Source organism: Molossus molossus, unplaced genomic scaffold (assembly GCF_014108415.1).
Source record: "Molossus molossus isolate mMolMol1 unplaced genomic scaffold, mMolMol1.p scaffold_m16_p_6, whole genome shotgun sequence".
Classification (NCBI taxonomy): Eukaryota; Metazoa; Chordata; class Mammalia; order Chiroptera; family Molossidae; genus Molossus; species Molossus molossus.
Genome location: NW_023425399.1, coordinates 99,418,792 through 99,446,782, shown reverse-complemented (window position 1 = coordinate 99,446,782; position 27,991 = coordinate 99,418,792). Strand labels below are relative to the sequence as shown.

The window sequence follows — 27,991 nt, the reverse complement described above, 5'->3', positions numbered from 1 at the left end:
TTATTTTAAAAGATTATTTAAAGAGAAGAAACAATATTTTGTGACTGAAAAGCTGAACCAGCAATTCAGGAAATGGAATCCAAACCTAGAAACGTACCATATACAAAATCCGAAGTGGGTGGATTAAAGATGATTAAGGAATGTTAATTTACAGTAAATTGTGGCCTTAAGATGGTATGCACAATAGTTGTGCTTTGGTTATTGTTACATGACAGTGACTGATACTAATATTTTTTTCTATGCTCTATATATTCTAGTGTTCTATGTTCGCCCCCACTTTAGAATGACAGCAGCAAAGTGGCTGGAAATATAGCAGTGGTCTCCACCTGTGCTGAGGGCCCCTTCCAGGATCCCTGGGATCTGGATTCTCGGCCTGGTTACCTGCACTTCTGATCCACACATCCTGACTCTGGTCCAATGTGACCCTCGACTCAGACTCTTGGTTTTTATTGTGCCCAGCCATTCGTGTCACTGCACTACCAGCCCATCTGGTCTGCTCCCCACCCCATCCTACAGTACCCCGAGTCTAAACTCTGTTTTCTGCCCGGTGCAATAAGATTTTGTTAATAACGGATTTATCATTACTGGTTGGGTAGGCTGACAAGGCAGTTAGGCTCTCTCAGCCTTGTCTTTGGTATCAAATGAGAATAATACCTCCTGTTCCATTAACCTATCAGAAGATATCTGTGAGGCTCAGATATTTTATGTGTGAAACTACCTTGCAAATTACTGCAAAGAACTACAGAAATATAAAAGGTGGGCTTGTGATGATTCACGTTATCAAGATTAACCTAGAGATGGCCACACAATTTAATAACCTTCACAGAAAATGTCCACTAACCTTTCTCATGCTTTTAGACCGATTACAGGATATAAATAGTAAAGCCAATTGGAATGTTACTAGATCTTCGACTTCACTTCGGGTAAACGAGGCGTTTTTCTGCTGTTCTGACGAACCCTAAAGGAAGAGGGCGAGGTCCGCAGGAGACCTGACAGTGGGCGTGGCGAGGGCCGCGCAGACTCAGCTCCTCCCCTCCCAGAGGAAGTCAAGGGTACCGGCGTCTATGGTCACCATGGTAACGGAGAACCAACTTCCGCCCTATCCACCTGCGGGTTGTCTCGGGAGGCTCACCGTGGCAATCAAACATCTGCGTCACGGAAGCTGGTTCGCAGGTCGCCACGGTTAGGGAACCGCGGCACGCCGCCCCCATCCGCAGGGTGCTCGAAAATGTACAGCCAGAGGTTTGGCATCGTACAGCGGGAGGTTAAGGGCCCCACTCCCAAAGTGGTGTCTGTGGTAAGCACGGGATGTGTGCGGGTCCCTACCGCTTTCAGCATCCTGGAACACTCCAGGTCTAGCTGAGCCCAACCTGGCCTTCAGCGGGGGCTCTCTCAAGGGGAACAGGTGTCTGATGCAATGGGGTTGAATTCTGAAAGAAAGGATAGTGTCGCTTCTGTATTCCGTCCCTTCCCACCCCCCACCTCCCGGCGTCAGTTACTTAGATTCTGTGTTTAGAGAGTCACTACTTGGGATCTTGAGGATTTTCAGGCTTCAAGACACCCGAAGGAGGTCTTCCCCCTTGCGGTGTGTGGAGTGTGTGTCACTGGAAGGACGGTGGGCCAGGCGGCAGGAAATCTGGTCTGGGCTGGCGATGATTCAGCTGTATGATCTTTAGGCTGGTCCTACACCCCTAGCAAAATTGTTTGTGGAATGGTGTTGGGCTGTGAGCGGTTGTGAGTGGTTATAGAGCCCTTCTTGTGTGAACTCAACTGCAACAGAAGTATCCCTGCAGGCCTGAATGGAAATAGGACAGTTTGTTGCCTGGAGGGTTGGGGAATGCTGCCTGCTGCAGAATTTGATGGGTCCTGCTCAGAACTCAAGTCACTTGGTCCATGCACCGGTATTTCAACAGTCTAGAAAACTTCCATGTGTAATTAGGCAATTATAGGGGTATTACTTGAGCACACGCTGCATGCACAGCACCATGGGATATACAGGTGTAAATACAATGACTCTAGGTTTACCCTTCAATAGAAGCCCTATCCCTGCCTTCAAATTGCTTTTATCTAATTGCAGAAACAACTTTCTCATGCATAAAATCATTAAAGGTTAACAATAGATAATGATATGTTATAGTCTGTGGTGATACTTTATGAAAGATCAGGGATAATCAAGGATACAGTTTTATGTTCCTCGGTGCACATAGCAATACTCTGTCAATTTATAGACCTGCTCCCTCTTTTCTAAGTTCAAGGACTGTAAGATTGGTTCTGGAAATAAGTACACTGGAATTTTCTACAGACTGTAGGGTTCAAGGTAATAATTACAGACAGACTTCACGAGGAACAGAAACTTATCTACTTTGGGTTTGGTATCAGAACACAGAGCTAGGGGCTGGTGCAATTGATCAGGTGTTGTTACTTGTGTTTGGAGCTAGTAAGGCTTTCTATTCCACCAAATTATCACCAAACCAGAGAAACAGGCCTATTTAATGCTTTGAGCTTATAGAAAAAGAAAAAAAGAAAAAGTCAGAGTCGGTGCATCTCAGATGTCAGAGTGTGTTAAGAAATGTGGATGTTAGAGGTTGCAGAATTGGAGGTTGGAGAAGAATAAAAGCCACCAGAGCTGAAACTTAGATGCTAAACGACTCCACCAGGAAAAAGCAGTAAAAGATGTAATATCTGAAGTAATGGAGAAGTGAAATGAGCCACCATTTGGTGAGTGCCTCCTAGGAACCCAGTTATTTACTTCTCAAAATAGTTTTTTAGGAGGACATTTATTTTGATCATGGGTAAAAGGGTAGAGGCCAGAATCAAACCTAGGAAATAAGACTGTAAACTGTAATACTAGAAACCACAATGTGAGATGTTACAGTAAAAAAAGCTTTCAGTGACCTTGAAAATACAAGGCAGTAATAAAATTCTTCGTTCTCGCTTGCTTTTAGCATGGTTTAGAGGCCAATGTTCACACATGGCTTTTGAGCACTTGAAATATGCGTAGAGTCACATGTTGAGATGATAATATTTTGGATATATTGGTTAAATAAAATATATTATTAAAATTAATTTCCCCGTTTCTTACTTTTTTATTTTTATTTTATTTTTCAAATACAGTTTACATTCAATATTATTTTGTATTAGTTTAAGGTGTCTTTTTACTTTTTTAAATGCAGCTATTAGAAAATGTTAAATTACAGATCTGGTTTACATTATATTTCTATTAAACAATGGCGTTTTTGACTAATGACAAGACTGTGTGTGGATTGGCATCATCTTGTTGTTAGAGAGCTCTAGGTCATACCTTATTCATCCAGAGAATGGGTCCTTTCTGACTACAGAGTCTGCATAGGATGCCCCAAGCCTTGAAGGGCTTCCTGACCCCCTGGCTACTGCTCAGGCAGCTTCTCACTACCCTCTAATTTCATTCCCCGCTTCAGTCAAAATGTACCTCAGAATCTGGTTCTTCCCCTGATACATCAAGACAATTGATTCCTGATGACCGTGGTGCTTAGTTCCTGTTCTCAGTCCCTATGTATGTCTACTGGGAACCTGAGTTGCTATGTGTATCCTGCCCAAGGTGCAGTCTTGACTCCGTCTCTGTTTTGTGGTCACTGAATCTTCATTTGTAAAATGCCATATATATTAGAGAACAGTAATTTGTTAACTGGCTCCAGACTAAATAATTCTTTTGTGGATTAGCTACTTTCCATGATATAACCCTTAACATCATGTTCTGTCTCTGACTCATCTCAGCCCTGCCTTATCTTCTTCAGCTAAATAAATATAGATACCTATAAGTGTACCCTGAACCCTGAATCTTTTCATAGCTGTCTCCAGATGTTTATTTTCTTGGTTAAAAGAGACTCCTTTGCCAAGACTCAACCCTATATTTTGATGCCTTGACAATGATGTTCTAAGTGTAAATGATCAGATTGATTTTCTGCCATGTGAGTTAAGAGTTTTGTTACTGTGAATCAGCACCCCAGAGTCTCAAAATTCACATAAGGTTGACTTGATAAAACTGGCTGGAAATAAAGCTCAAGACCATGATCTAATGGTGGCCCTAGGAGGAGCAGAAATTGCATCAAACCCACTGAGAAACATTGTCTTTTCTTCTGTCTTTCCTTCGTTATTGAGAACCTGACAGTAGTAGGCATTATGTTCAATGCTAGGAGTACAGAACTGGAAAAGATAATTCATGTGATTTTATTAAATGTATCAATACATTTCAAAATGGTGAATAGATTTACAAGTTTTTAGTGGATGTTTGTATAAAATGAACATATTTAGACATTCAAGTTACCCAAAATGCCAGGAGCACAGCCCTTGCATTAAACTTCTGGGCACAATAGAAATAGAAATAAAGTTTTACCACCAGTAGAACTTTCCTTTTTTAGTTTTCCTTCTTTTTCACCTCCCTCCCTTTCTTCTGTTCTTCCTTCTCACAACTCATTTTTTTTTTTTAATCTTCACCCGAGGATATTTTTCCATTGATTTTTAGATAGCATGTGAAGAAGGGAGAGAGAGAGAGAGAAAGAAATAAATATCAATGGGTCTTGATTGGTTGCCTCCTGTACAACCTGACCAAACCTGCAGCCAACGTACATGCCCTTGACTGAGAATCGAACCTACGACTCCTTGGTCCGCAGACCGACACTCTAACTGCTGAGCCAAACCAATCAGGGCACCTGCACTATTTTTGATTCACAGCTGGGAGTCTGAGGATGCAGAGCTGACTGTATGTATTGATTTATGTTATTTTTTCTATTTTTTATAGCAAGTAGCATTCACAGATTTTGGTATGGGGGTAAGTGGGTCCTGGTACTAATTACCTATGGATACCGCAGAAAAACTTAAGTTTTGGGGGAATCAAAAGATATATGTGGATTTTTTACAGTGTAGGGGTGGGTGCCCCTAACTTCTATTTTGTTCAAGGATCAACTGTACTTAGATAGTAGCCTTTTTAAAATATTTTTAAATTGATTTTTGAGAGACAGAAAAGGGGAGAGAGAGAGAGGATGATTTATTGTTTCACTTATTTATGCATTCATTGATTGCTTCTTGTATGTGCTCTGACCGGGGATCAAACCCATACAAAGGGTACTGGGATGACCCTCTAACCAACTGAGGTACCCGGCCAGGGCTAGATAGTAGCCCCTTTTAATTTAAAGTGTTTTGATTGTGGTAACTATGTTGTCTGCCCCTGAGAAACAGTGGGATACTGAGTGACAATATCAAGGTCAAGAATTGGAAGACCTCTGCCCTGGCCAGGTTGCTCAATGGTTAAAGCATTGGGCCATACACTGAAGGGTCGCAGGTTTGATTCTCGGTCAAGGGCACATACCTGGACTGAAGGTTTGATACCCAGCCTCAGTTGGGGCACATGTGGGAGACAACCAATCAATGTGTCTCACATCTATGCCTCTCTCTCTCTCTCTCTCTCTCTTTCTCCTCCCCTCTCTCTCTCCCCCCATCCTTCCAATTCTCTCTAAAAATCAATGGCAAAAGAATTGAAGAACTCTGATTCTTGTTCTATCCAGGTCTGATCTACTTGAAGCACCTTGGGAAAATCACTTAATGCCTCTGATTTGACTAGATAATTTCTAGAGTCCCATTCAAATGTTTTCCTTTATAATCCCATGAACTTGAGAAATATTTGAGACTGATTTGATGACATCTTAGGTATAGGCTCAAAGAATCAAGTTACACCATAGCCACTTAAACTTACAGAGTACCAAGTTTTATTTAGGATGAGTATTGGTGGAGGTTGTGATTAATTGAAAATATGCTGTTGATTTGTAGATCTACAAAAAGTGATCATTGTTACTTGTTTTCAGAGAGCCAAGCCTCCCAAAGCCCACAGGGCTGAGCAACAACTGGAAAAAATCCTACGCAGCCATCAGAAACATCATGCTATTTTGGATTCCATTAAGTCACTAGAGCAGGAACGCTTGAAAGTTGACTGGTACCAGCACAATGACCGCAAATTTGTGGATAGTCTTGTGAAAGCAAGACTCAAGGATGCCATGCAAGGGTTTATTATCAACACTGAAGAAAGACGAAATAAGTAAGGCTCACAGACCTGATGACCCAGACTGTGAAATAGTCCTAAAACCACAACTTGAGATTGACCATTCAAAAAAATCAAGCGAATTTTATAGTAAGAATCATGGCCGAGATACTCATATTCTTGCCAAATCAGTTACTATTGCTTGTTTATATTTTTACTTGTAATAAACTACATTATCATGATAGCAAAGAATAATTTTTTTATTTTTTTGGTAGGTGCCGCTAGCCGCTAGGCCCTAGTGGGAACTGAACCCGGGACTCTCTGGTCCGCAGGCTGATGCTCCAACCGCTGAGCCAATCTGGCCAGGCCAAGAATAATTGTTTTATCTTTTGTTACTTTAATTAAAATCTGCTCATTTTTTCTTTTGTTGAAGATATACATTACATATCTCATCTATATGTGATCAACTAAAACATGGCACAGATTAGTCTCTTTATTGCTTTAAATGACAAGTTTTATTTCATGGAAGACTGCAATGATCCTTTCCTTCTTACAAAATTTATGATTAAACATGTACTTCTGAAATCAAATTTAACAAAATAAAAATCAATTAGTAAAATGGTGCATGTGCATCATCATTTTAAATTTCTTTTTGTCATTTTGCTTCAGGCTCCGTGAACTTTTAGCATTGGAAGAAAATGAGTATTTTACTGAAATGCAACTAAAAGAAGAAACAATTGAGGAGAAAAAAAATAGAATGAAAGATAAAACCAGATTGTTAAAGGAGAAGAAAGAAAAAGAGAGACAGGATTTTGTGGCTGAAAAGCTAGACCAGCAATTCAGGTAATGAGGACAGAACAACACATAAAATCTGTGTATTAAAAAAGATTTAGAGCCCTGGCTGGTTTAGCTCAGCAGTTAGAGCATCAGCCTGAGGACCAAAGAGTTGCTGGTTCGATTCTGGTCAAGGGCAATTCCTTGGTTGAGGTTTGGTCCCTGGCCCTGGTCAGGGTCTTGTGTGAGGCAGCCAATCAATGGGTCTCTCTCACATCAGTGTTTCTCCCTCTCTCGCTCTCACTCTCACTCTCGCTCTTTCCCGCACACTCTATCTGAAGATAAATGGAAAAATATCCTCGGGTAAGGATTAAAAAAAATTTTTTTAGAAATGCTAATTTATAGTAAAGTATAGCCTTAAGAAATTATAGACAGTAGTTGTAACTTTAAGTTTTGGTCATTATATATACATCATTGTATAGTGCAGGCACTGAGGGATTTTTGTTTTGTTTTGTGTTAAGAATACTTAAGATTTATTTTCAATAAATATACACATTTATTTTCAATATACACATTTCAAGTATACAATACAGTATTATTGCCTATAGTCCAAGATAAAGTAAAATGCAAACTCTGAGTTTAAAGTGTGGTAGAATACAGAAGGAATACAATTCATTCTTCACAGCACAAGAAATTTGAATAGGTGAGAAAGCCAAAAGTCACAAGAAGTGAGAAAGAAGCAAAACCAAGCATGTGGAGAGATCAAGACATATTTCAGAGACAAAGCTTATGCCCTCTCCTCTCTCTCTGCCATGAAGTTGTTATTAATCATAGATACTGCCCTAAATATTCCTATAGAGACCCAAAGGAGAAATAAGCTATTGCAGTGAGTGGTGCATACAGATTGCAGATACAGCTGCCAACAAAGTAAATTAAACTGCCAAATGTAGGGGTTGGAAGTGTTAGGGCTTGGGGAACTGCTGAAGAAGGACAATGAAGAAAACAGCAGTAATGCACATGACCAGGAGACTCGCCACTCCTCAGCTGGAAGATGGATAACTTGAGTTCCACAGATATTACTTTTACTAGGTTTCCAAGCTTGTAGTAACCAAGACAGGATTAGACTTGGATTTTCTGGCCTTTCTGAAGTTTAGCCATACCTCCTGTCCTTGGTAGGATTCGGACACTGCCTACTGGCCGCTGGAGGAGAAGATGCTGGGAGGGACAAAGGGGTCACTAGCAAGTGAATTTCAGTGGGCCATTCATATATTTCCCTAAAGACTGGTGATGATAAACAACTGTTTATGTGCTGATTTGCCATCTGTGTATCATCCTCTTTGGTGAAGTGTCTCTTTATATATTCCGCGCACCATCTAATTGGATTAGTGAGTAAGTCATGAGAGTTCTTTATGTATTCTGGATATGAGTTCTTTGTGTAGGATATGTGGTTTGAAAATATTGTTTCCTAGTCTGTAGCTTGCTTTTTTATTCTCTTAACAGGGTGTTTCACAGAGAAAAATATTTTGATTTTGATGAAATCCAATTTATCAATATTTATTTTATGAAACATGCTTTTGGTATATTGCGATTTTTTTTTTTTTTATCCTCACCCAAGGACATTTTTCCATTTTTTGTACAGATAGAGTGGGAGGGAGAGAGAGGAAGAGATAGAGAGAGAGAAACATCGATGTGAAAGGGACACATCAAGTGGCTGCCACCGCACGACCAACCAGGGTCAGGGACAAACTGCAACCGAAGTACGTGCCCTTAGCGGGAACCGAATCCGGGTCTCTCCAGACCGCAGGCCGACGCTCTAACCGCTGAGCCAAACCGGCCAGGGCAATTGCGATTTTTTTAAGTGTCCTATATTTATATACAATGAGTGATTGGACCCCGGATTAAGATAGACAGTTTTTGGTTTTGTTTTGGGATGTGTTTGTTAAACAAATACCCTAGGATGCCTGGTCAAATACTTGAGAGTAGTCTTGTTTCTGTCGATTACTGACCCGGCACTGTTCTAAACACTTTACATGTATGGACTCTTATAATCAGGGACCAAAGAAGCTAAATTCCAGGGCCAGCTGGCCAGTTTTTCACTCCCAACTCTACCACATATGAAATGTTTAAACTTACCTATGATGTTTAACTGCTCTGTGCCTCCTCTTTCTTATCTGTAAACTGGGAATAATAATGATGAAAATGCACTTGCAGTAATGTTTATTGAAACATTGGTTGTTAGGAAGATTATGAGAGTCCATAGATGTAAAGTGCTTAGAACAATGCCTAGCAAATAAAAACAGTCAAGTACTGCTGATACTATTACTAGTGCTGGCTGTGTGGCCTGGGAAGACACTTAGGCTCCCTGAGATTCGATTGCTTTAATTCTGAAATGGGGACAATTCTTGCTGCTGCATCTCCTTTATAAGATACTTGTGAGGAAGAAGTACGATGTTTATGTGTGAAAGTACCACGTAAAGCGCTCACAAACAGAACATTTTCCTTTTTATCAGTGATTATCATCATTGAAATAGAGGTATTGACCACTCTTGTAATGAGAGTTGAGACTTCATTCTTTCTTTCATTCTTAGCTATTAAAATTCCATCAAAAGTGCTATATTGAGCCCATTCTCAAACATCAGCTTCTCGCTGCTGAATTTGATTTCGAACCCAAGAAGACTTGATGTGTGTAAACATTGCCTTCAATCAGAGGCTCTCGTGATCCAGCTGTAAAAATGCGGATGCCTGTGTCCTACTGCCATATATTCTGATTTAACTGGTCTGGTCTGGGAGTGGGGGGGGGGGGGGGGAAGTAGGATTTTGAAAATATCCCTAAGTAATTTTAAAGTATAGACATTGTTGACTATCACAGGGTTCAATGAAGAACTTTTGAAGAAATTTTAATTACCAAGACTGAACGAAAGGATGAAGTCTAAACACTTATGGAGAGAGCATTTCTTCTTGACATAAGCCCGGGTGTGAAAAGGAAATTCTGGCAGAGACCCCTTCAGTGGACTTGGGCCCTCCCAGGAGTCCGGGTGCAGTGGGGAAGCTTCCCCATTATATGCTGACTCTGCCCTTGGATCTTTCCTGGGATGTGCATGTGGGGTCTCTTCCTGCCACAGCCTAATCCACTTGTAATATTGCAGGGGCCCATCTCTCCTATTTCCTCCACAGTAATAATCATGCTTACCATTTATTGAGCCCCTATTATTTACCAGGCATTTATATCCATTATCCCTGATCCTTACCAGAACCTTAAAAGACAGTTATTTTACAGACTGAAAAACAGCCTCAGATAGAGCAAATATTTGATCCAAGGTCACACAGGAAAAGTCAAAACTAGGATTCAAAACCTGCTCTGTCTGACCCAGTGCCTGTATTTTGTCTGTGACACCACAGTGCCCACCTCTCTGCTGCTCACATGTTTTCTCTGCCCCTAAGGCCTATGTCCAGATCTTTTACTTTTTCTGCTCCAGGATCTGACTTTATAGATATGTGTCTAAATAGAGCAGTTCTCACGAAAGGCCTCGTGTTGTCTTTTTAAAATTCTCCCCTCAGGGAACGCTGTGAGGAGCTCCGTATTGAATTGTCCTCTATCCATGAGAAGAAGGTGTGGGAGGAGCGGAGAGCACAGATTGCCTTTAATGAGGAGCTGAAAAGGCAAAAAGTGGTGGAAGAGCAGATGTTCTCTAAGCTCTGGGAGGAAGACCGGTTAGCCAAGGAAAAGCGAGAAGCTGAAGAGGCGAGGAGACAGAAAGAGCTCGTGGAGAACACACGCCTGGGGCTGAACACCCAGATCACTGAAATCAAGGCGCAGAGGACGGCAGCACAGCAGCGGAAGGAAGAGGAGGCGCGTCTTGTGGTGGGCCTTTTAAAATGCTCGTCGTGGGGTGATCCGCTCAGTGGGGATAGGATGCAGTTTGCCGGCCTGTTGCTGTACAGTTCGCTTCGTGGCCTGGGCTGGTTCACAGGATTTCAAGGCCCAGCTAATAGTGCCATCCCATTGCACAGGGCAAATTACTTCACTGCAGTGACTCAATTTCTTTATCTGAAAAATGAGGCAAAGGCATTTGTCTTTGGGGGATGAAATGGGATAATCATTGGCAGCGCTGTAGAGGGCTAGTGATCATTTGGCAACATCCCCTGTTCTTTGATATGTAAATAGTCAGTTTCCAAATCCTTTAAAGAAGTGCTGTACAACAGCCACCTGACCCTCTGGCCACCAACATCAATAATCTTGTTCCAACAAGATTGGTGCCCCTACTGCAGTGATTTTCCACCAGTGTGCCACAAGAATTTGTAAAACGTGCAACACCTGACTATTTACTCAGGGCAGTGACCGTTTTTCCCTTAGACTGTCCAATAAAAACTGACAACAGCCAACACAATAGTCGTCTGGTGTGAATGAATCAAAGTTATACCAGCTTTTATTGGTGTGCTGTAGAACTTTAGCAATTAGTTTATGTGTTCCATGAGATGAAACAGGTGGGAACCACTGCCCTACTGTATAGAAATTAGAGCTGTCACTGAAAATGTGTGAGCGCACTTGAAAATGTAGCTATTTTATATGTATATAAAGCTTTCAGCAACTGATACTTTATTACCACTGAATTTAGGAAAAGGGTATTATTTTCCTGGGAAATCCCAAGTATTGAAATTTGGAACCATAGAAAATGTCAAAGGTAAGGCATTTCTGAGCCCTAGAAGTCTTCTCTGGGTTTGAGACTGTTTTCTTTTGAAGTGTTTGGTAGGAGATGTCTAAATATTTTTGCTTCTCTAAGAAAATAGAAATGGTGGCCCCTAAACTGCCTTCTAAACTCATTCTCTGGTGTAAGATACCTAATGAGCCATTTTTACTCAACACTTTTGACAACAAATGTAAGTTTTTTTTATCACATTAAAAAATTCTCTGATTCTGTGTGAACATCAACTAAGTATTCTACAATTTGATTCAGTTCTGACACTACCTCTCCAGAGACAGTGTCAGACCCAACAGGTTTAAGGGCTCAGTCCCACAAGACTGCCAGTCACAAGTGGCAAGTCCTCAGTTACCCACACTTCCGTCCAACTTGGCTGTAAAGTCAGAGGCACTCATGACTGCATCTCGGGTTTGATAATTCACTAAAACAATGCAAAGAACTCAGGAAAATGCTTTATTTACCATTGCTGGTTTATTGTGAAGGACAGAACTCAGGAACAGTCAAGTGGAAAAGATGCACAGGGAAAGGTTTGGCGTTATACACAGAGCTTCCATGCCCTGTGAACACCAGGTGTCCAACACTTCCATGTGTTCACCAACCCAGAAGCTCTCCAAATCGCATCATTTGGGGTTTTTATGGAGCTTTCATTATTTTGGCACAGTTGATTAAATCCTTGGCCACTGGTGATTGAACTTCATCTCTGGCCCCCTCCTCTCTCTAAGGTCGAGAGGCAGAGCTGGAAGTCCCAAACCTCTAATCACATGGTTTGGTCTTTCTGGTTATCAGCCCCTATCCTGAAGCTCCAGCTGCCATCATCCCAGGATACAAAAGATAGTCTTATCACGTTAGAGATTTCAGAGGTTTTAGGAGCTATGTGCCAGGAACCTAGGACAAAGACCAAATATTTACTTTTTATTATATCACACCTAGCTATCTATTTCTAAATTTCATAAAAAACTTTTTTGAAAAACTTTATTGAAATAATCTTAGGCTCACAAGAATTTTCAAAAAATAGTAGAGTGTTCCTTTATATAACCAAACATTCCTGTATGTATGTATGTATGTATATGTATATATACGTGTGTGTGTGTGTGTATATACACAGCTAAAGTTATTCCTTATTTAACTATACTAAAACCTTAGGATTGGATTTCACCAATTTTTATTTGTACTCTTCAGGAAGCGGGTGAGTTCTATGAAATTTTATCTATCATATGGATAGATTTATATAACTACTACCAAAATTGGGACACAGGACTATTCTGTCACCCAAAGAAACTCCTTCTAGCTACTTCTTTGTAGTTAAAACCTTCCTCCAACCTGACACCTGGCAGCCACTGATATGTTCTTTATCACTTGTTTGTTGTGATTTTTGACAATGTTATATAAAGTCTATCTTTTTAAATGTTTTATTATGAATATTTTTAAATGCACAGAAATGGAGAGTACAATGAGTCTCCATGTACCCAGTTTCAGTGGCTGTTACTTTTTTTTTTTTTATCCTCACCTGAGGACATTTTTGCATTCATCTTCAGATAGAGCAGGAGGGAGTGAGGGAGGAAGAGAGAGAGAGAAACATCGATGTGAGAGAGACACATTGACTGGCTGCCACCCACACGACCCCAATTGGGACCAGGGACAAACTACAACCGAGGTACGTGCCCTTAGTGGGAACCGAACCCGGGTCTCTCTGGGCCGCGGGCCGACGCTCTAACCACTGAGCCAAACCGGCCAGGACAGTGGCTGTTACATTTTGCCATATCGGTTTCCTCTTTTTATCCCATCCCCTCTGTTTTTTTAAAAATTGCATTTATTGGGGTGACATTGGTTAATAACATTTTTCAGATTTCAGGTATACAGTTCTACAAGATATCACCTTTATCTGTTTTTTGTTTGAAAACAAATCCCAGGTATCTCATTTCCCCCTTATATATCTCAACTACAAATCTCAACAACAACAATAATTGAGGACACTTTCTTATACAATGACAATGTCAGACCTAAAAATAATATTAATTCATTTTTATCATCTAAAATGAGCATCAAGTTTCCATCATTGTCTGACTTATTTGATATTTAAATCAGAATTCAAATATGGTTGTTATAAGTGTCTTTTAGAAAGAATGATTGAGATTAAAAGGGGTCCAATAAATTCATTACATTGGCATAACAGCTGTAAGATTAGGATTATCCCGCTGAAACAAAAATATGGCACACTACTTTTAGGTCTCTTAATCTTGAACAGTGTTCCCCCATCCCCTTTCCATCTTATAGTCTGTATTTGGCTTCCTCCTGATGTGGTCAAGCTTACTTTAGAAGTGGGGCCTGCTATTCCACTGGCTTTCATGCTCGATACCCATTGCTTTTGCTTAGATACTACAGAGTATTTTCACTTATATTATTAAATTTGACCCTTACAATTGAGTCGGATTTACTGCTTATGGCACTAATGGAAAAGTCTAGTATATAAACTCCTCTCTCACAAACCATAGCTGTTATGCATCTCAGTCAAATCAAGTCAAATTGGGATTTGTATCCCATCCTCACTGTTGCTGTGCCATCTCCTGTCCCAGCTGGGCAAGTACTTATCCCTCCAGAAGAGTTCAGCTGCCTCTGGCAGGAGGACTAATGCCTCAGTTATACCGCACCCAAATTTTCTACCCAACCCACAATGCCCAACAGCATTGGTGCCCTGGTTAAAACTGCTTGATTGGCCAGGTAATCAAGCCAGCCAGAAAGCTAAGAAAATGAAAGGAATAGGGGAATACTTCAAAGGACAAAATTCTTAAAACTTAGCTTTGTGTATTTAGCTGATGTGCACATTTCTGTTTTTGGATTCTTACTGCTGTTTAATAATGTACCCAAATCTAGATGTGCAGATGTACATAGAAGAATAAAGTCTAGGAGGCCAATACACTGAAATGTTGAGAGTGGTGCTGAGTGATAGGTACTAGGCTTAAAGGTGATTTCTCTTTATACGTTTCTGCATTTTGAACCTGACAACTATTTATCACTTTGTAATTACACACACAGCAATTTCACAAAGCCTTACTGCTGACTCAGCAGTGAAAAGGCAAGTTTTATTTCTTATAGTCACTCTAAATCCAGGTGTGTATATTTGCAAGAAACCCTTTATTCTCATCTCCTAAATGAAATGCATGCATTTGTTTTGTCTGGCTGTACTGAGGCATTGTCTTCATTATTGTTCTACTTTAGGAAGATGACAAAGCTCAGTTGAAACGTGAGAATGAGCAGGATAAGCTAAAGAAACAGAAGATAAAACGGGAAATTAGGACCATTTTGCAAAAAGCCTCCCAAGAGAAGACAGAACGTATTCAACAGGAATACAGAGAAGAGCAAGACTTGAACATGAAGCTCGTGCAAAGAGCCCTGCAAGACTTACAGGAAGAGGCTGATAAGAAGAAACAAAAAAGAGTAAGACACGTATTCAGTGCCTAATGTGTGCTGGATGAGAGTCCTTGTTGAGCTCTCGGTCTTACAGGAGCCAGCCACATGTAGAAGGAGCCATAACAGTGCTCCTCTAAGTGTGGCATCAGCATCAACTGGGAGAGCGTTAGAAATAGAAAGTCAAAGGCTCCAGAATCAGAATCTCTCAATTCAAATCCTGCCAGGAGCAAGGGATCTGTGTTTTAACAAGCTCCTTCGGGTTTTTCCTAGTCTATAACTTGGTGTCAGCACTGTGATCATAGGATGAGATCACAGGAAGGGGAGGGAATAAGTATGCCTGGAAGTTGTTGGGGAGGACATCACTTGGAAAGTGATATTTGAGTTGGACCTTGAGGGATATGTAAAGTTTTGTCAGGCGAGTAGAGCAAAGCATTCCAGTGTTCATTTAGCAGTCTGTTCCTTTGAAATTTGCATTGAACTCTTAAGGGTGTCTTGTTTTTCCTATAGTACCATTTTTTGCAGACTATTTTTTTTTTCTTTATTGATTTTAGAGAGAGGGGGAGGGAGAGGGAGAGACAGAAACATTGATGAGAGAGAACATCAGTTGGCTGCCTCCTGCATGCCCCCCACTGGGGATTTGGCCCACAACCTGGGCATATGTCCTGACCAGGAATTGAACTGGTGACCTCTTGGTGCATGGGTAAATGCTCAACCACTGAGCCACACCATCTGGGCTTACAGACTATTTTTAAGAGCAGTTTAGGTTCACAGAAAATTGAGCAGAAGATATAGAAATTTCCCATAGCTACCTCCTCCCCATAAATGCAAAGCCTCCCCTATTATCAACATCCCCCACCAGAGTGGTATATTTGTTACAATTAATTAACCTACATTGATATCATTACCACCCAAAGTCCATAGTTTACATTAAGGTTCACTCTTGGTGTTAGTCATTCTATGGTATTGGACAAATGTGTAATGACATGTATCCACCATGACAGTATCATACAGAGTAGTTCCACTGGCTTGAAACTATCTCTATAGTTTTGCCTTTTCAGAATATCATTTAGTTGGAATCATAAAGTATGTAGACTTTTTAGATAGGCTTTAGGCAGGCTTATTTCACTAAGTAATAAGCATTTAAATATCCTCCAAATCTTTTCATGGCTTGATAGCTCATTTCCTTTTAGTGTTGAATACTATTCCATTGTGTGGGTGTACCACAGTTTATCCATTCATCTACTGAAGGACATCCTTGGCTCTTTCCAAATTTTGGTGATTATGAATAAAGTTGTTATACACATTCATGTGCAGGTTTATGCGTGGACATAAGTTTTTAATTTAGGTAATTACCAAGGAGCATGATTACTGGATCATGTGGTAAAAATATGTGTAGTTTTATAGGAAACTGCCAAAGCGTCTTCCAAGTGTCTGAACTGTTCTGCATTCCCACCAGCAGTGGATGAGAGCACCTGTTGCTCCACATTCTCACTAGCATTTGGTGTTGTCAGAGTTTTGGACTTTGGCCATTTTAATAGGGGTGTAGTGGTATCTCATTGTTGTTTTAGTTTGTGTTTCTCTGATGACATATAATGTGGAACATTAAGGGTTCTGAACCCAATTTCAATATGTGGAGATGGGGATTTTCTAAGCAATGTTTAGGATATCAGCTGAGTGTCCTACAATTCAACTCAATTCTGACACTATTTACCCAGAGTTAGCATCAGTTTCCACAGGTAAAGGGCTCAGTTCTACAAGTCCAGTCTGTATTTTAGTCACCAATCAAAAGCCCGGGTTAACTATGCTTCTGACTAACAGCTACAAATTGGAACTTCCAACAACCCTCTCCAACTCATGATGCCAATTACAAGTTCAGGTTGTTTCCTGTACTTCTGACTAACTGGCTATAAATCAAAGGTTCCCACAACCCCCTCCTTGGGCTTGATTAATTTGCTAGAGCAGCTCACAGAATTTAGGAAACCCATTTACTCACTGGACTATGGGTTTATTACAAAAGATATTAAAGGATTCGAGTCACATAAATGAAGAGATACATAGGATGGTGTTCTTAGACAAAGGAGCTTTTGTCCTTGTGTTGTTTGGGACCTGACATGGTGGAACATGAAAGTGTTCTGGTTCCCCAACCTGGAAGCTCTCCTTTTTAGAGTCTTATGCGGGCTTCATTAAACAGGCATGCTTGATTAAATCATTGACCATTAGTGATTGATTCAACCTCCAGCCTCTCTCTTCTCTCAGGTGATCAGGAGGTGGGATTAGAAATTCGAATCCTCTAATTACATGGTTTCCCTGACAACCAGCCCCCAACCTTAGGTACTGTCCAAAAGTCACTTCATTAACATAAGATACCTTTTTCTCTCTCATTACTTAGGAAATTCTAAGGGTTTTAGGAACTCTATGCCAGAAATGTGAACACCAAATACATATTTTCTTACTATCAATTACTCACAATATCACAAGCATTATGAAATCATATATTATATAACCTTTTGACTGGCTTCTTTCACTTAGCATGTTTTCAAGGCTTATCTATTTGTACCACGTATGAGTACTTCATTCCTTTATATAGCTGAATAATATTCCATTGTATTGTATGGATCTACCATATTTTGTTTATTCCAAATTAATATCAGCTGATGAACATTTAAATTGTTTCTACTTTTTAGCTATAATGATTAATTCTACTATTAACATTCATGTGTAAGTTTTTGTTTGGACATATGTTTTTGTTTCTTTGGGGCATATAACTAGGAGGAGAATTCTGAGTTCTAGGGTCATTCTTATGTTTAAGCTTTTGAGTAATTGTTACACTGTTTTCCAATTTTCATTCTCACTAGCAGTGTATGAGGGTTCTGATTTCTTTTTTTTAATCTTCACCCGAGGACATTTCTTCACTTATTTTCAGTTAGAGCAGGAGGGAGAGAAAGAGACACACACACACAGAGAGAGAAACATCGATGTGAAAGAGACACATTGACTATTTACCTACCACATGACCCCGATGATCCCTACCAGGGCTGGGAACCAAACCACAACCATGGTATGTGCCTTTGACCAGAATCAAACCCAAGACTCTTTGGTCCATGGGCTGACGCTCTAACCACTGAGTAAAACCGGCCAGGGCAAGGGTTCTGATTTCTTTACATGCACATTAACACTTATTGTTTGCCTTTTAAGAAAACCGTCCTAGTGTGTCTGAAGTGATATGTCATTTTGTGGTATGTGATTTTGATTTGCATTTCCCTAGTGACTAATGATGTTGAGCTTCTTTTCTGTGCTTATTGGCCATTTGTATATATCTTCCTTGGAGAAATCTATTTGAAGTCTTTTGTATAGCCTTCTTAAAGAAGTTTATTCAAGTCATTTGCCCAATATTTAATTGGGAAAAAGTCCAATTTATATTTTCTTTTGTTACTTTTGCTTTTGTTGTCATCTCTTAAAAATACATTTCTAACCCAAGGTCACAAAGATGTGGTACTATATTTTCTTGTTAGTTATATAGTTTTAGCTTTTACATTTAGGCCTTTTATCTATTTTGAGTTAAAGTTTGTATATGGTGTGAGCTCGAGGTCCAAATTCATTCTTCTGCATGTGGTTATTCAGTTGTCCCAGCATCATTTGTTGCAGAGACTTCTCTTCCCTTATTCAGTTGTCTTGGCACCCTTGTCAAAAATCAATTGACAGTAAATGTAAGGGTTTATTTCTGGATTTACAGTTCTGTGGCATTAATCTGTATGTCCATCCTTATGCTGTATCACATGTTTATATGTCTGGACCACTGTAGCTTTGTAGTAAGTTTGTAATAAGGAAATGTGAATTCTCCAACTTTGTTCTTTTACAAATTGTTTCCGCTATTCTGGCTCCCTTCCATTTCCATATGAATTTAGGATCAGGTTATTGATTTCTGCAGAAAAGACAATGGGATTTTGATAGGGATTGTTTTGAATCTATAGACCAATTTGGGGACAATTGCCATTTTAACAGTATTGTCTAGTGATCCATGAACATAGAATGTTCTTTCATTTATTTAGATCTTCTTTTATTTATTTCAATAATATTTCTCTTTTTCTTTTTTAGCTTGGCAAAAGTAGTGACTTTTATTTACTATTGCATGTATCAAGATTACAATAGAAACACTAGTGATATCATCTGAACAAAAGCAGTGATTTATTGGTAATGGCAATGAATGGAATATAGACAGTCTGGCGAGAATCAAGCGGTTATCCAGGAGCTGTAGATCTGATTGCAATGTGGTCTTCCAGTGTCTTTTGTATCTTAGTAACTTTCTCCCTTTTTGCCATTCGTATTTGTTTAAAATCATTCATATTTGTTGCCTGTACTAGAGTACCAATGAAAGTAAAATATGAAATTCTTGTTGTTTCTTCTTCACCTTGATTGGACTGAACAAATATAGTTACACTGTTAACATTCTGAAGCTTAACAAAGAGGGACAGTGCCATCTTCTTTAATATCGTCCTCTGTTAGTTCCAGAGCTTGAGTTGGTTCACTTCTTTCTGCTTCTTCAAAATTCATAGATCAGGGTAGATTGATAAAAATATTTTACATATTTAGGACCCTGACCATTATCTGGCCCTTTAAACTTAATTGAATAAAGCTCAACAGGTTGATTGAATGCCACAGTAATAAGAAGCTGTTTATCACAATCAGATTTCAAAAAGGTCATGTCTTCGTAAACAGTTGTCAAATTCATGCTCGTCACTTTCATGAAGACATTCACAGCCAGCGTTGTTGATAAAAGGCTTTAAATCCATACAGCCTTTTGGAATATCTGTGTCTTTGCTTCCAGGGTCATTTTCTAAGCACTGATTGATTTTTTTCTTCTAGTCCTACAGCATCTGCTCCTTGATACTGATCAATTCTCACTTTGTTTCTAATAAATAAAAACATAGGTGTTGCTGATATATTGTTGATATTGTTGGTGGCAGCTGTTCCCTGACACTGGTGTACATCTACTTCCAAGAAAACTGCCTGCGGGTACTTAACCCTAATAGTACTGAGTGCTGGGGCGAGCCTTAAACATGGTCCTCACCCTCGCAGGGTGGACTTGACCAGGGCGCGTCGGGAGCTGGCACCGCTCAGCTCCAGCTGGAAATCCCGGTCGCTCCCAGTAGGCTTCACTCCCCCCAATCTCAGAGACCCGGAAGGAAGCCCGCCAAGCCACGGGCTTGGAAACCGCAGGCGAGGAGGACCGGGAGAGGAAGGGGATGCTCAGACCGCCTGCACCAAGGCGGTGGCCACCGCAGACCTTCTCCCGGGGCTCTCAGTGCCGAGTCACGCCAGGGAGCAGGGCGGCCTGTTTCTCAGTTTTAAGAGTATAAGCTTTGCCCTTCTCTTGTTACATTTATTCCTAAGTAAGAGACTATGTATACAAGCCATTCTGATAGTGCAGCTACACCTTCAAACCTTGCTCGTCCTACCTCAGATCTATGATATTCTCAGAGGAGATGAGATCAGAGTTTGGACAGAACAGCACAAACATAAAATCATGAAAGATGGAGAAGTCAACTGAAATGTCTTTGTTAGAAAGCCCAGTTCACAACCTTAGCTGCACGTTAAAATTACCTGGGGAACTTAAAAGCTGTCTATTAGACAGGAATCTCTGGAGGTGAGATTCAACACTTAGTACTGTTTTTTATCCTCACCTGAGGACATTTTTCTATTTTTTGTTCAGATAGAGTGGGAGGGAGAGAGAGGAAGAGAAACATGGATGTGAAAGGGACACATTGAGTGGCTGTTTCCCCGCATGACCCAACCAGGGCCAGGGACAAACCGCAACCGAGTTACGTGCCCTTAGTGGGAGCCGAACCTGGGTCTCTCTGGACCGGAGGCCGATGCAACCTTTAGTACTTTTTAAAGCTCCCCATGTGGGTGGGTGGGCTTCTCTCTCTCTCTGCCTCCCTCCCTCCCTCTCCAGCATGCCTGCACCTTTCCCCACTCCCATCCCCCAGGTGCATTTTCCTTGCCTCTCCTAAGTTCCAAGGGCCCTTTGCCTCAGTAACTTGTTTCCTAAGCACATTTGTTCTCTGCCTCACTTCTACCTCTGAGACTTTCTAAATAAACTTTTGCTTGTATTTGAGTCTTGGCTCTAAATTATTTCTTAACCAGAACTCAAGTAAAGAAGAAGAAAAAGAAGAAGAAAAAAAAGCTCCCCAGGTTATTTCAAAGTGTAGCTAAGATTGAGAATTGCTGTTATAAAGTATCAGGTGGCTGACTTATCTTCTAGTCAGAGACAGTGCTATAATAGTAGTGTGACTTATTTTATCAGGTTAAGATTTCATCTCCCTAAATTAAATGAAAATAAAGCTATATAATTGCAAGTTATTTGGGAACTGCTTTAAGAAACACTTTTGGGTGTAGTGTTTGTATTAACTTATTCAACAATGTATTTTAAAACATTTCAGACAGATATAAAGTATAGTACAAAGAACCCCATGTGTCCCTTACCTAGCTTCAACAACCATCAGCTAATGGCCATTCTTGTTTCATCCAAACCCCTACCCAGTACACCCCACAATCCCCAAGTATTTTGAAGTAAACCCTCGACATAATATTTCATCTATAAACATTTAAGTAGTAGTTCCAAAACATTGACACTGTAGATCTTTTAAATATCTTCAATATCATGACCACACCTAACAATGTTTTAACGTGGTAATGTTTATGTTATGTAGGAAGATATGATAAGAGAGCAGAAGATATACCATCAGTATTTGGCACAGCGCCGTGAGGAAGAAAACGCTCAGGAGAAAGAACTGGACAGAATATTAGAGGAAGAGAAGGCAAAGAAGTTGGCTGAGAAGGACAAGCAGCTGAAATGTGAAAAGGAGGCAAGGAGACAACTTGTGAATGAGGTCATGTGTACAAGAAAACTTCAAGTTCAAGAAAAGTGTAAGGAAACTCGTTATAATTATATTTTAGTTGGGCCTTAATTCAATGTAAATAGCAACCAAAATATTTATTAAGTAGGTAGCATGTGTAAACTACTATGAGGCATGCAAAGAGGATTAAGGCAAGCTCCCTGCTTTGCAGATCCTATCTAATTGTGACTACATGAAGTATAAACATGAAGAGTTTTACTCTGAGCAGTCATAGGGGAGATGCTCTCAAGGGTAAAGGAACAGCACATCCTTTGAGTGGTCTGTGTGCCTTAGAGGTGATAAAGGAGAGTGAGAAGGTAGGTAAGACACACATCCCACATTCCTCCCTTTTATCTGTTCGACTTTTTTTTTTTTTTTAATTTTTATTGATTTTAGCGAGAGAGGAAGAGAGAGGGAGAGAGAGACAGAAACATCAATGAGAGAGAACACTGATTGGCTGCCTCCTGCATGCCCCCCACTGGGGATCAGGCTCACAACCTGGGCATGTGCCCTGACAGGGAATCGAACCGGCGACCTCTTGGTGCATGGGTCAGTGCTCAACCACTGAGCCACACTGGCCGGACTTATTTGTTCCTCTTTCCTTTCTGCAGGTGTCTCCATACTTCTCTACCTGCATACCTTTTGCTTGGGTAGTTTTCTCTGCCTATGATACTTTTGATCTTGAGAAATTCTGGACATCCTTCAAGACAGCTCAAATGGCCCTGGCCGGTTTGGCTCAGCGGTTGGAGTGTCGGCCTGCGGTACAGAGAGACCCGGGTTCGGTTCCTGCTAAGGGCACGTACCTCGGTTGCAGTTTGTCCCCGGCCCTGGTTGGTCGTGCGGGTGGCAGCCACTCGATGTGTCCCTTCGCATCGATGTTTCTCTCTCTCTCTTCCTCTCTCTCCCTCCCGCTCTATCTGAACAAAAAAAGACAGCTCAAATGTCTCATTCCTTGAGAGGCCTCTGTGTCACCCTGTTCATAATGAATCCTCTTGGTGGGCTCTCACTGTGTCTTGCTCATGTCTTAGCACACCATTATATTCCCTGAGCTCAAACAGTGCTTGGCTACCTTCAGTTCCCAGCATTCCATGTGCAGCCCAATGAACCGGAGAGGCAGATTCACCGTTAGGGTGCCGTTGGACTTCACGCTAGTTGTCTTTGCAAGAGAAAGCTCATCGTGGTTCCGTTGATTAATTCTACACTCCACATATTACAACAGCTGTTGAAATTAAGTCGGTATTAGATGGAGTTTTAGGAAAATGAGAAGAAAGTTTATAAGCTAAAAAAGGTTTCTGTATTTATCCATGATAAATGTTTCAGACTATGTTAAGAAAACATAAAAAAATTTAAGTATTTGGGACCATTTATAAACAAGAAAACAAAATCTACTATGATTCCATCAACCCAGGAATAGCTACGAGTCACAACTTCAGGTATTTCCTTCCAGTGTTTTTACTATGTATACAATTTCCCCTCACAGGTCAGGATCATGTTGTATATGTTATTTTATAGCCTGGATTTTCTACTTATCATATATATTTTCCAGGTCATTTTCCTTCAGTTATACAATTTGTAATGCTACCTAGAAATCCATTATAAAAATGAACCATAATTTATTTCACCTGAACACAACTAATGGACCTTCAGATTGTCTTGAATCTTTTTATCACTACTTTAGCATGGCAGGTTACCATCATTAAGCTACAGATGACTGTGTTACATTTGTTCTAAAAGCTCTGTAAATAGTTTATTTTGGCTTATACATGTTTGTTTAAGATAAATTTCTGTAAGTGGATTTTGGGAAAATATGTACCTATCAGATGTATATTGCCTGGTTGTATTTATTCTTTTGTGAACTCTGTTTTCTTTGTCATTTTTTTTCTATAGGGATGCATCTGTTTTTCTTATTTAATTTATAAAAGCCTTGTATACTAAGACTTTCTTCTATTTTTTTTTCACACTACAAATGCCATTTATTTAGTCTTTAAAAATCCTATATTAGATACATTTCCATGGGTTTCCACAGATCACTTTTAATGAAAGTTTTTAATAGTTTCAAAATATGCATCCATTGTACCTACACTGTACTTGTTGTAGCCATTTGTCTATATTGCTTTATTGATTTTCTTCAATTTCTTAAAGTTAAAAGGTATTGCAATGAAAATCCAATTCTGCATATAAGAAGAGGTCTTGTGTAGAATTATGGTCTTAGGATACATATTCCTGAATTAACTGAGTCAGATTGGATGCACATGGTGTCTTTTGACTAAGATTTTTTTCAGTATTAATTTTGTATTAAGTAACATCTGTCATTAACATAAATGTCATTAGAACTATTTGTCCTCAAGAGGAGAAAGGTGAGAACTGTTGTGTGGTGATCTGGTTTGAAAAAGGCTGATCATAGAGTCTCAATAAAAAATGATTAAGGGGCCTTGGCCAGTTTGACTCAGCAGTTGGAGCATCGGCCCGAAGACCAAAGAGTCACAGGTTCGATTCTGGTCAAGGGCACGTACCTCGGTTGCGGTTCCTCCCCAGCCCTGGTTGGGGTCCTGTGGAAGGCAACCAGTCGATGTGTCCCTCTCATGTCGATGTTTCTTTCTCTGTCTCTATCTGAAGATACATAGAAAAATATCTTCGGGTGAGGATTAAAGAAAATGATTCAGAGAAACTCTGTGTGGATTGCAGCACATGTGCACCTGACCCTGTTCTGTCCTCAGGGGAGATACCTGTTGTGGCGCCAGGGAGACCGCCAGAGCCAATTGCAGGCCCGAGTTCTCCGAGATCAGCCCCGACTTTCAGCCACATTTTCAATTTATAAGGGGCTTGTTACAAATTTCTGCATCTGGCATTTCTTGTTGGCCTTGGGGGAGAGCAAGCAAGTACAGAAGGGGAGGCAGTGGGCGATAAGCGGGAGGGAACAGAGGAGGGAGGGAACAGAGGCGGGATGGAGCTGTGTCAGCACATCTATGGTCAGGGTTGTCCTGCTATTCACTCTATTTTCTAAGTTCTAAAAAATAATAATTTTGCTTAGAGGACAAATTCATTCAGAGGAGTACCAAGCCGGCTGGTACTTCCTCAGTTTGCCTCTGAAAGCTCCACAGTTGGCCTTTTTTTTTTTAATCCTCACCCGAGGACATTTTTCCATTTTTTGTTCAGATAGAGTGGGAGGGAGAGAGAGAGAGAGAAACATCGGCGTGAAAGGGACACATCAAGTGGCTGCCACCCGCACGACCAACCAGGGCCAGGGACAAACTGCAACCGAGGTACATGCCCTTAGCGGGAAACGAACCCGGGTCTCTCCAGACCGCAGGCCGACGCTCTAACCGCTGAGCCAAACCGGCCAGGGCACACAGTTGGCTTTTTGTATTATTTAATCAGGGCGATGTGATATGAGCAGGCCAGCACAATTACAACTTCTTCCTTATTGATCTAAGACTCAGCCCAGTGATTCTCAGCTCTGTCTTTCTTTCTTTTTTTTTTTTATCCTCACCCGAGGACATTTTTCCATTTTTTGTTCAGATAGAGTAGGAGGGAGGGAGAGAGAGAGAGACACACACACATTGACATGAAAAAGACATATTGAGTGGCTGCCACCCGCACGACCAACCAGAGCCGGGGACAAACTGTAACCGAGGTACATGCCCTTAGCGGGAACTGAACCCGGGTCTCTCTGGACCGCAGGCTGACGCTCTAACCGCTGAGCCAAACTGGCCAGGGCTCAGCTCTGTCTTTCTAAAAATAATGTGGCATTGGTGCCCAGAAAGATGTTAGCAAGACGTGTCTGAAAAAAGTCAATTAGCAAAGATTACCTTTGTCTTTCATAGTGCAACGAAAAGCGAAAGAACAAGAAGAACGTGCTCTGGAACAGGAACACATAAACGAAGGTCTTAAAGAGCTTAACCGCGAAGAGAGGGAGAGTTTTGCAAGGTATGATTTTGTTTTCTTTATTATTATTTACTACCTAACAAAAACAACAAAAAAGATTTGTAACACAGAGGACAATGTGCCATACTTCTTGCATTACCAACATTATTTTACATCAGTACAGTCATCAGCTACATAGCGTTTCCGCCAAACACGGACTGCGTATACGAGGATGGTCTCATGAGATTATAACAGAGCTGAAAAATTCCTATCACTGCCTGGCTTGTGTGGTCAGTGGTTGGGCTTTGACCCATGTACCAAGGTCACCGATTCAATTCCCAGTCAGGGCATATGCCCGGGTTGTGGGCCCAATCTTCAGTGGGGGGCATGCAGGAGGTGGCCAATCGATGTCCTCTCTCATCCATGTTTCTATCTCTCTCTTGCTCTCTTCGTCTCTCTCTCTAAAATAAAGAAAAATAAAATAAAAGGAAAAAGACTTACAAAAGAAAGGAAATTCTGACACATAGTACAACATGGATGAACCTTGAGGACATTATGCTCAGTGAATAAGCCAGTCACCAAAATACAAACATTGTGTGATTCTATTTATATAAGGTACCTAGAATAGTCAAATACATAGAGACAGCAAATAGAAATGTAGCTACCAAGGGCTGTGGGGAGAGGGAAAATGAGTTTTTATTGTTTGATGGGTATAGAATTTCAGTTTTGCAAGATGAAAAAGTCCTGGATATCTGTTTCACAACAATGTGAATATACTTAACACTACTGAACTTACATTATTTACCACAATAATTATTTTAAAAAATCACAGTATAGATAAAAAAAATTTTTTTTTAATCCTCACTCGATATTTTTATATTTATCTTCAGATAGAGTGGGAGGGAGGGAGGGAGAAAGAGAGAGAGAGAGAAAGATTGATGTGAGAGAGACACATCAACTGGTTGTCTCCTGCATGACCCCAACCAGGGCTGGGGACGAACTGCAACTGAGGTATGTGCCATTAATTAGAACCGAACCCATGACTCATTGGTCTGCAGGCCCATGCTCTAACTTCTGAGCCAAACCAGCCAGGGCTAAAAAATTTTAATCTTCACCTGAAGATGTGTTTTTATTGATTTTTAGAGAGAGAGGAAGGGAAAGGGAGGGAGAGAGAGAGATAAAAACATCAATGTGAGAGAAAAACATTGATCGGTTTCCTACCATACACACCCTGACCAGGAACTGGGGACCGAACCCAAAACCTGTGTTTGTGCCCTGACCGGGAATCAGACCCCCCACCTTTTGGTGTATGAGATGATACTTCAACCAACTGAGCCACGCTGGCCAGGATTCATAGTATAAATTTTCAAATGTGGCTTATAGCCCTGGCTGGTTTGGCTCAGTGGTTAGAGTGTCAGCCTGCGGACCGATGAGTCACGTGTTTGAGTCCGGTCAGGGGCACATACCTCAATTGTGGTTTGTCCCCAGCCCTGGTTGGGTCATGCAGGAGGCAGCCAGTTGATGTGTCCCTCTCACATCGGTGTTTCTCTCTCTCCCTCTCCTTCCTACTCTGTCTGATGATAAAATGGAAAAATATCCTTGGGTAAGGATTAAAAATAAATAAATAAGATAAATAAAATTAAATGTGGCTTATATATTTAAAATGCTGCTTATCTATGGAGGAAATTGTCTAGTTAATACTGAACAGAATGAGGCAAACTTACCCACCCAATCACCAGCAGTATGAGACCACTGCAGGCCTCTCCTGTGGGGGCCTGGCCCTTAGAGAGCCAACAAAGTGGGAAACTGGCAGACCAGCCTGTTCCCAGTTTTACTAACCCTGAGAGAGGATGGGAAGAGGCCCAAACTCTCTCATATCACAGTAAATATTTTGAAATTCTCCCTAAAATCAATATTTGTTCTATGACTATCATAATTATTATGTATTGAACACATTATTGAATTTGTCATTCATTTCTTCCCCACTCACCCTAATTTTAATGGGAGCTTTAATCTGACTTCACCAGTTACACTGTAATTGCAATGCCCTAAATAAATCCAAACGTTTACTGTTTTATAATTTCCTATTTTGACCTTTCTGATACTGCAGACGCTCGGGCTTAGCCCAGGAGTACCAGCAGCAGCTTCAGATGCAAGTGGCCTACCAGCAGCAGGCCCGGGAAGCGCAGAAGGAAGAGGAGCGCCGGGAGCTGGAAGCGGGCGTAGCGGCCAACAAGGTCTGCCAGGACAAGATCCAGGAGCTGCTGTCCGTCCATCGGGTGCTGCCCCGAAACGTCCATCCGATGCGGAGGGCCTGCCCTGTTAAGCTTCCACCATAG

The 27,991-nt window shown here is 40.8% G+C and overlaps 1 protein-coding gene across 2 annotated transcripts; it reads left to right on the top strand.

Annotated features, from left to right (window-relative positions):
* Positions 1–4: 4 nt before the first annotated feature.
* Positions 5–27,991, top strand: CFAP53 (cilia and flagella associated protein 53). 2 transcript variants are annotated; one of them, XM_036244118.1, is made up of 8 exons: positions 5–1,297; positions 5,838–6,067; positions 6,680–6,853; positions 10,343–10,646; positions 14,701–14,919; positions 21,603–21,819; positions 25,613–25,715; positions 27,763–27,991. In XM_036244118.1, the coding sequence occupies exons 1-8, from the start codon at positions 1,229–1,231 to the stop codon at positions 27,989–27,991; spliced, it is 1,545 nt and encodes a 514-aa protein (XP_036100011.1). In that variant the 5' UTR covers positions 5–1,228. The 2 variants fall into 2 exon arrangements, with proteins under 2 accessions (XP_036100011.1, XP_036100012.1); XM_036244119.1 differs by lacking the exon at positions 5–1,297 and adding an exon at positions 4,714–4,738.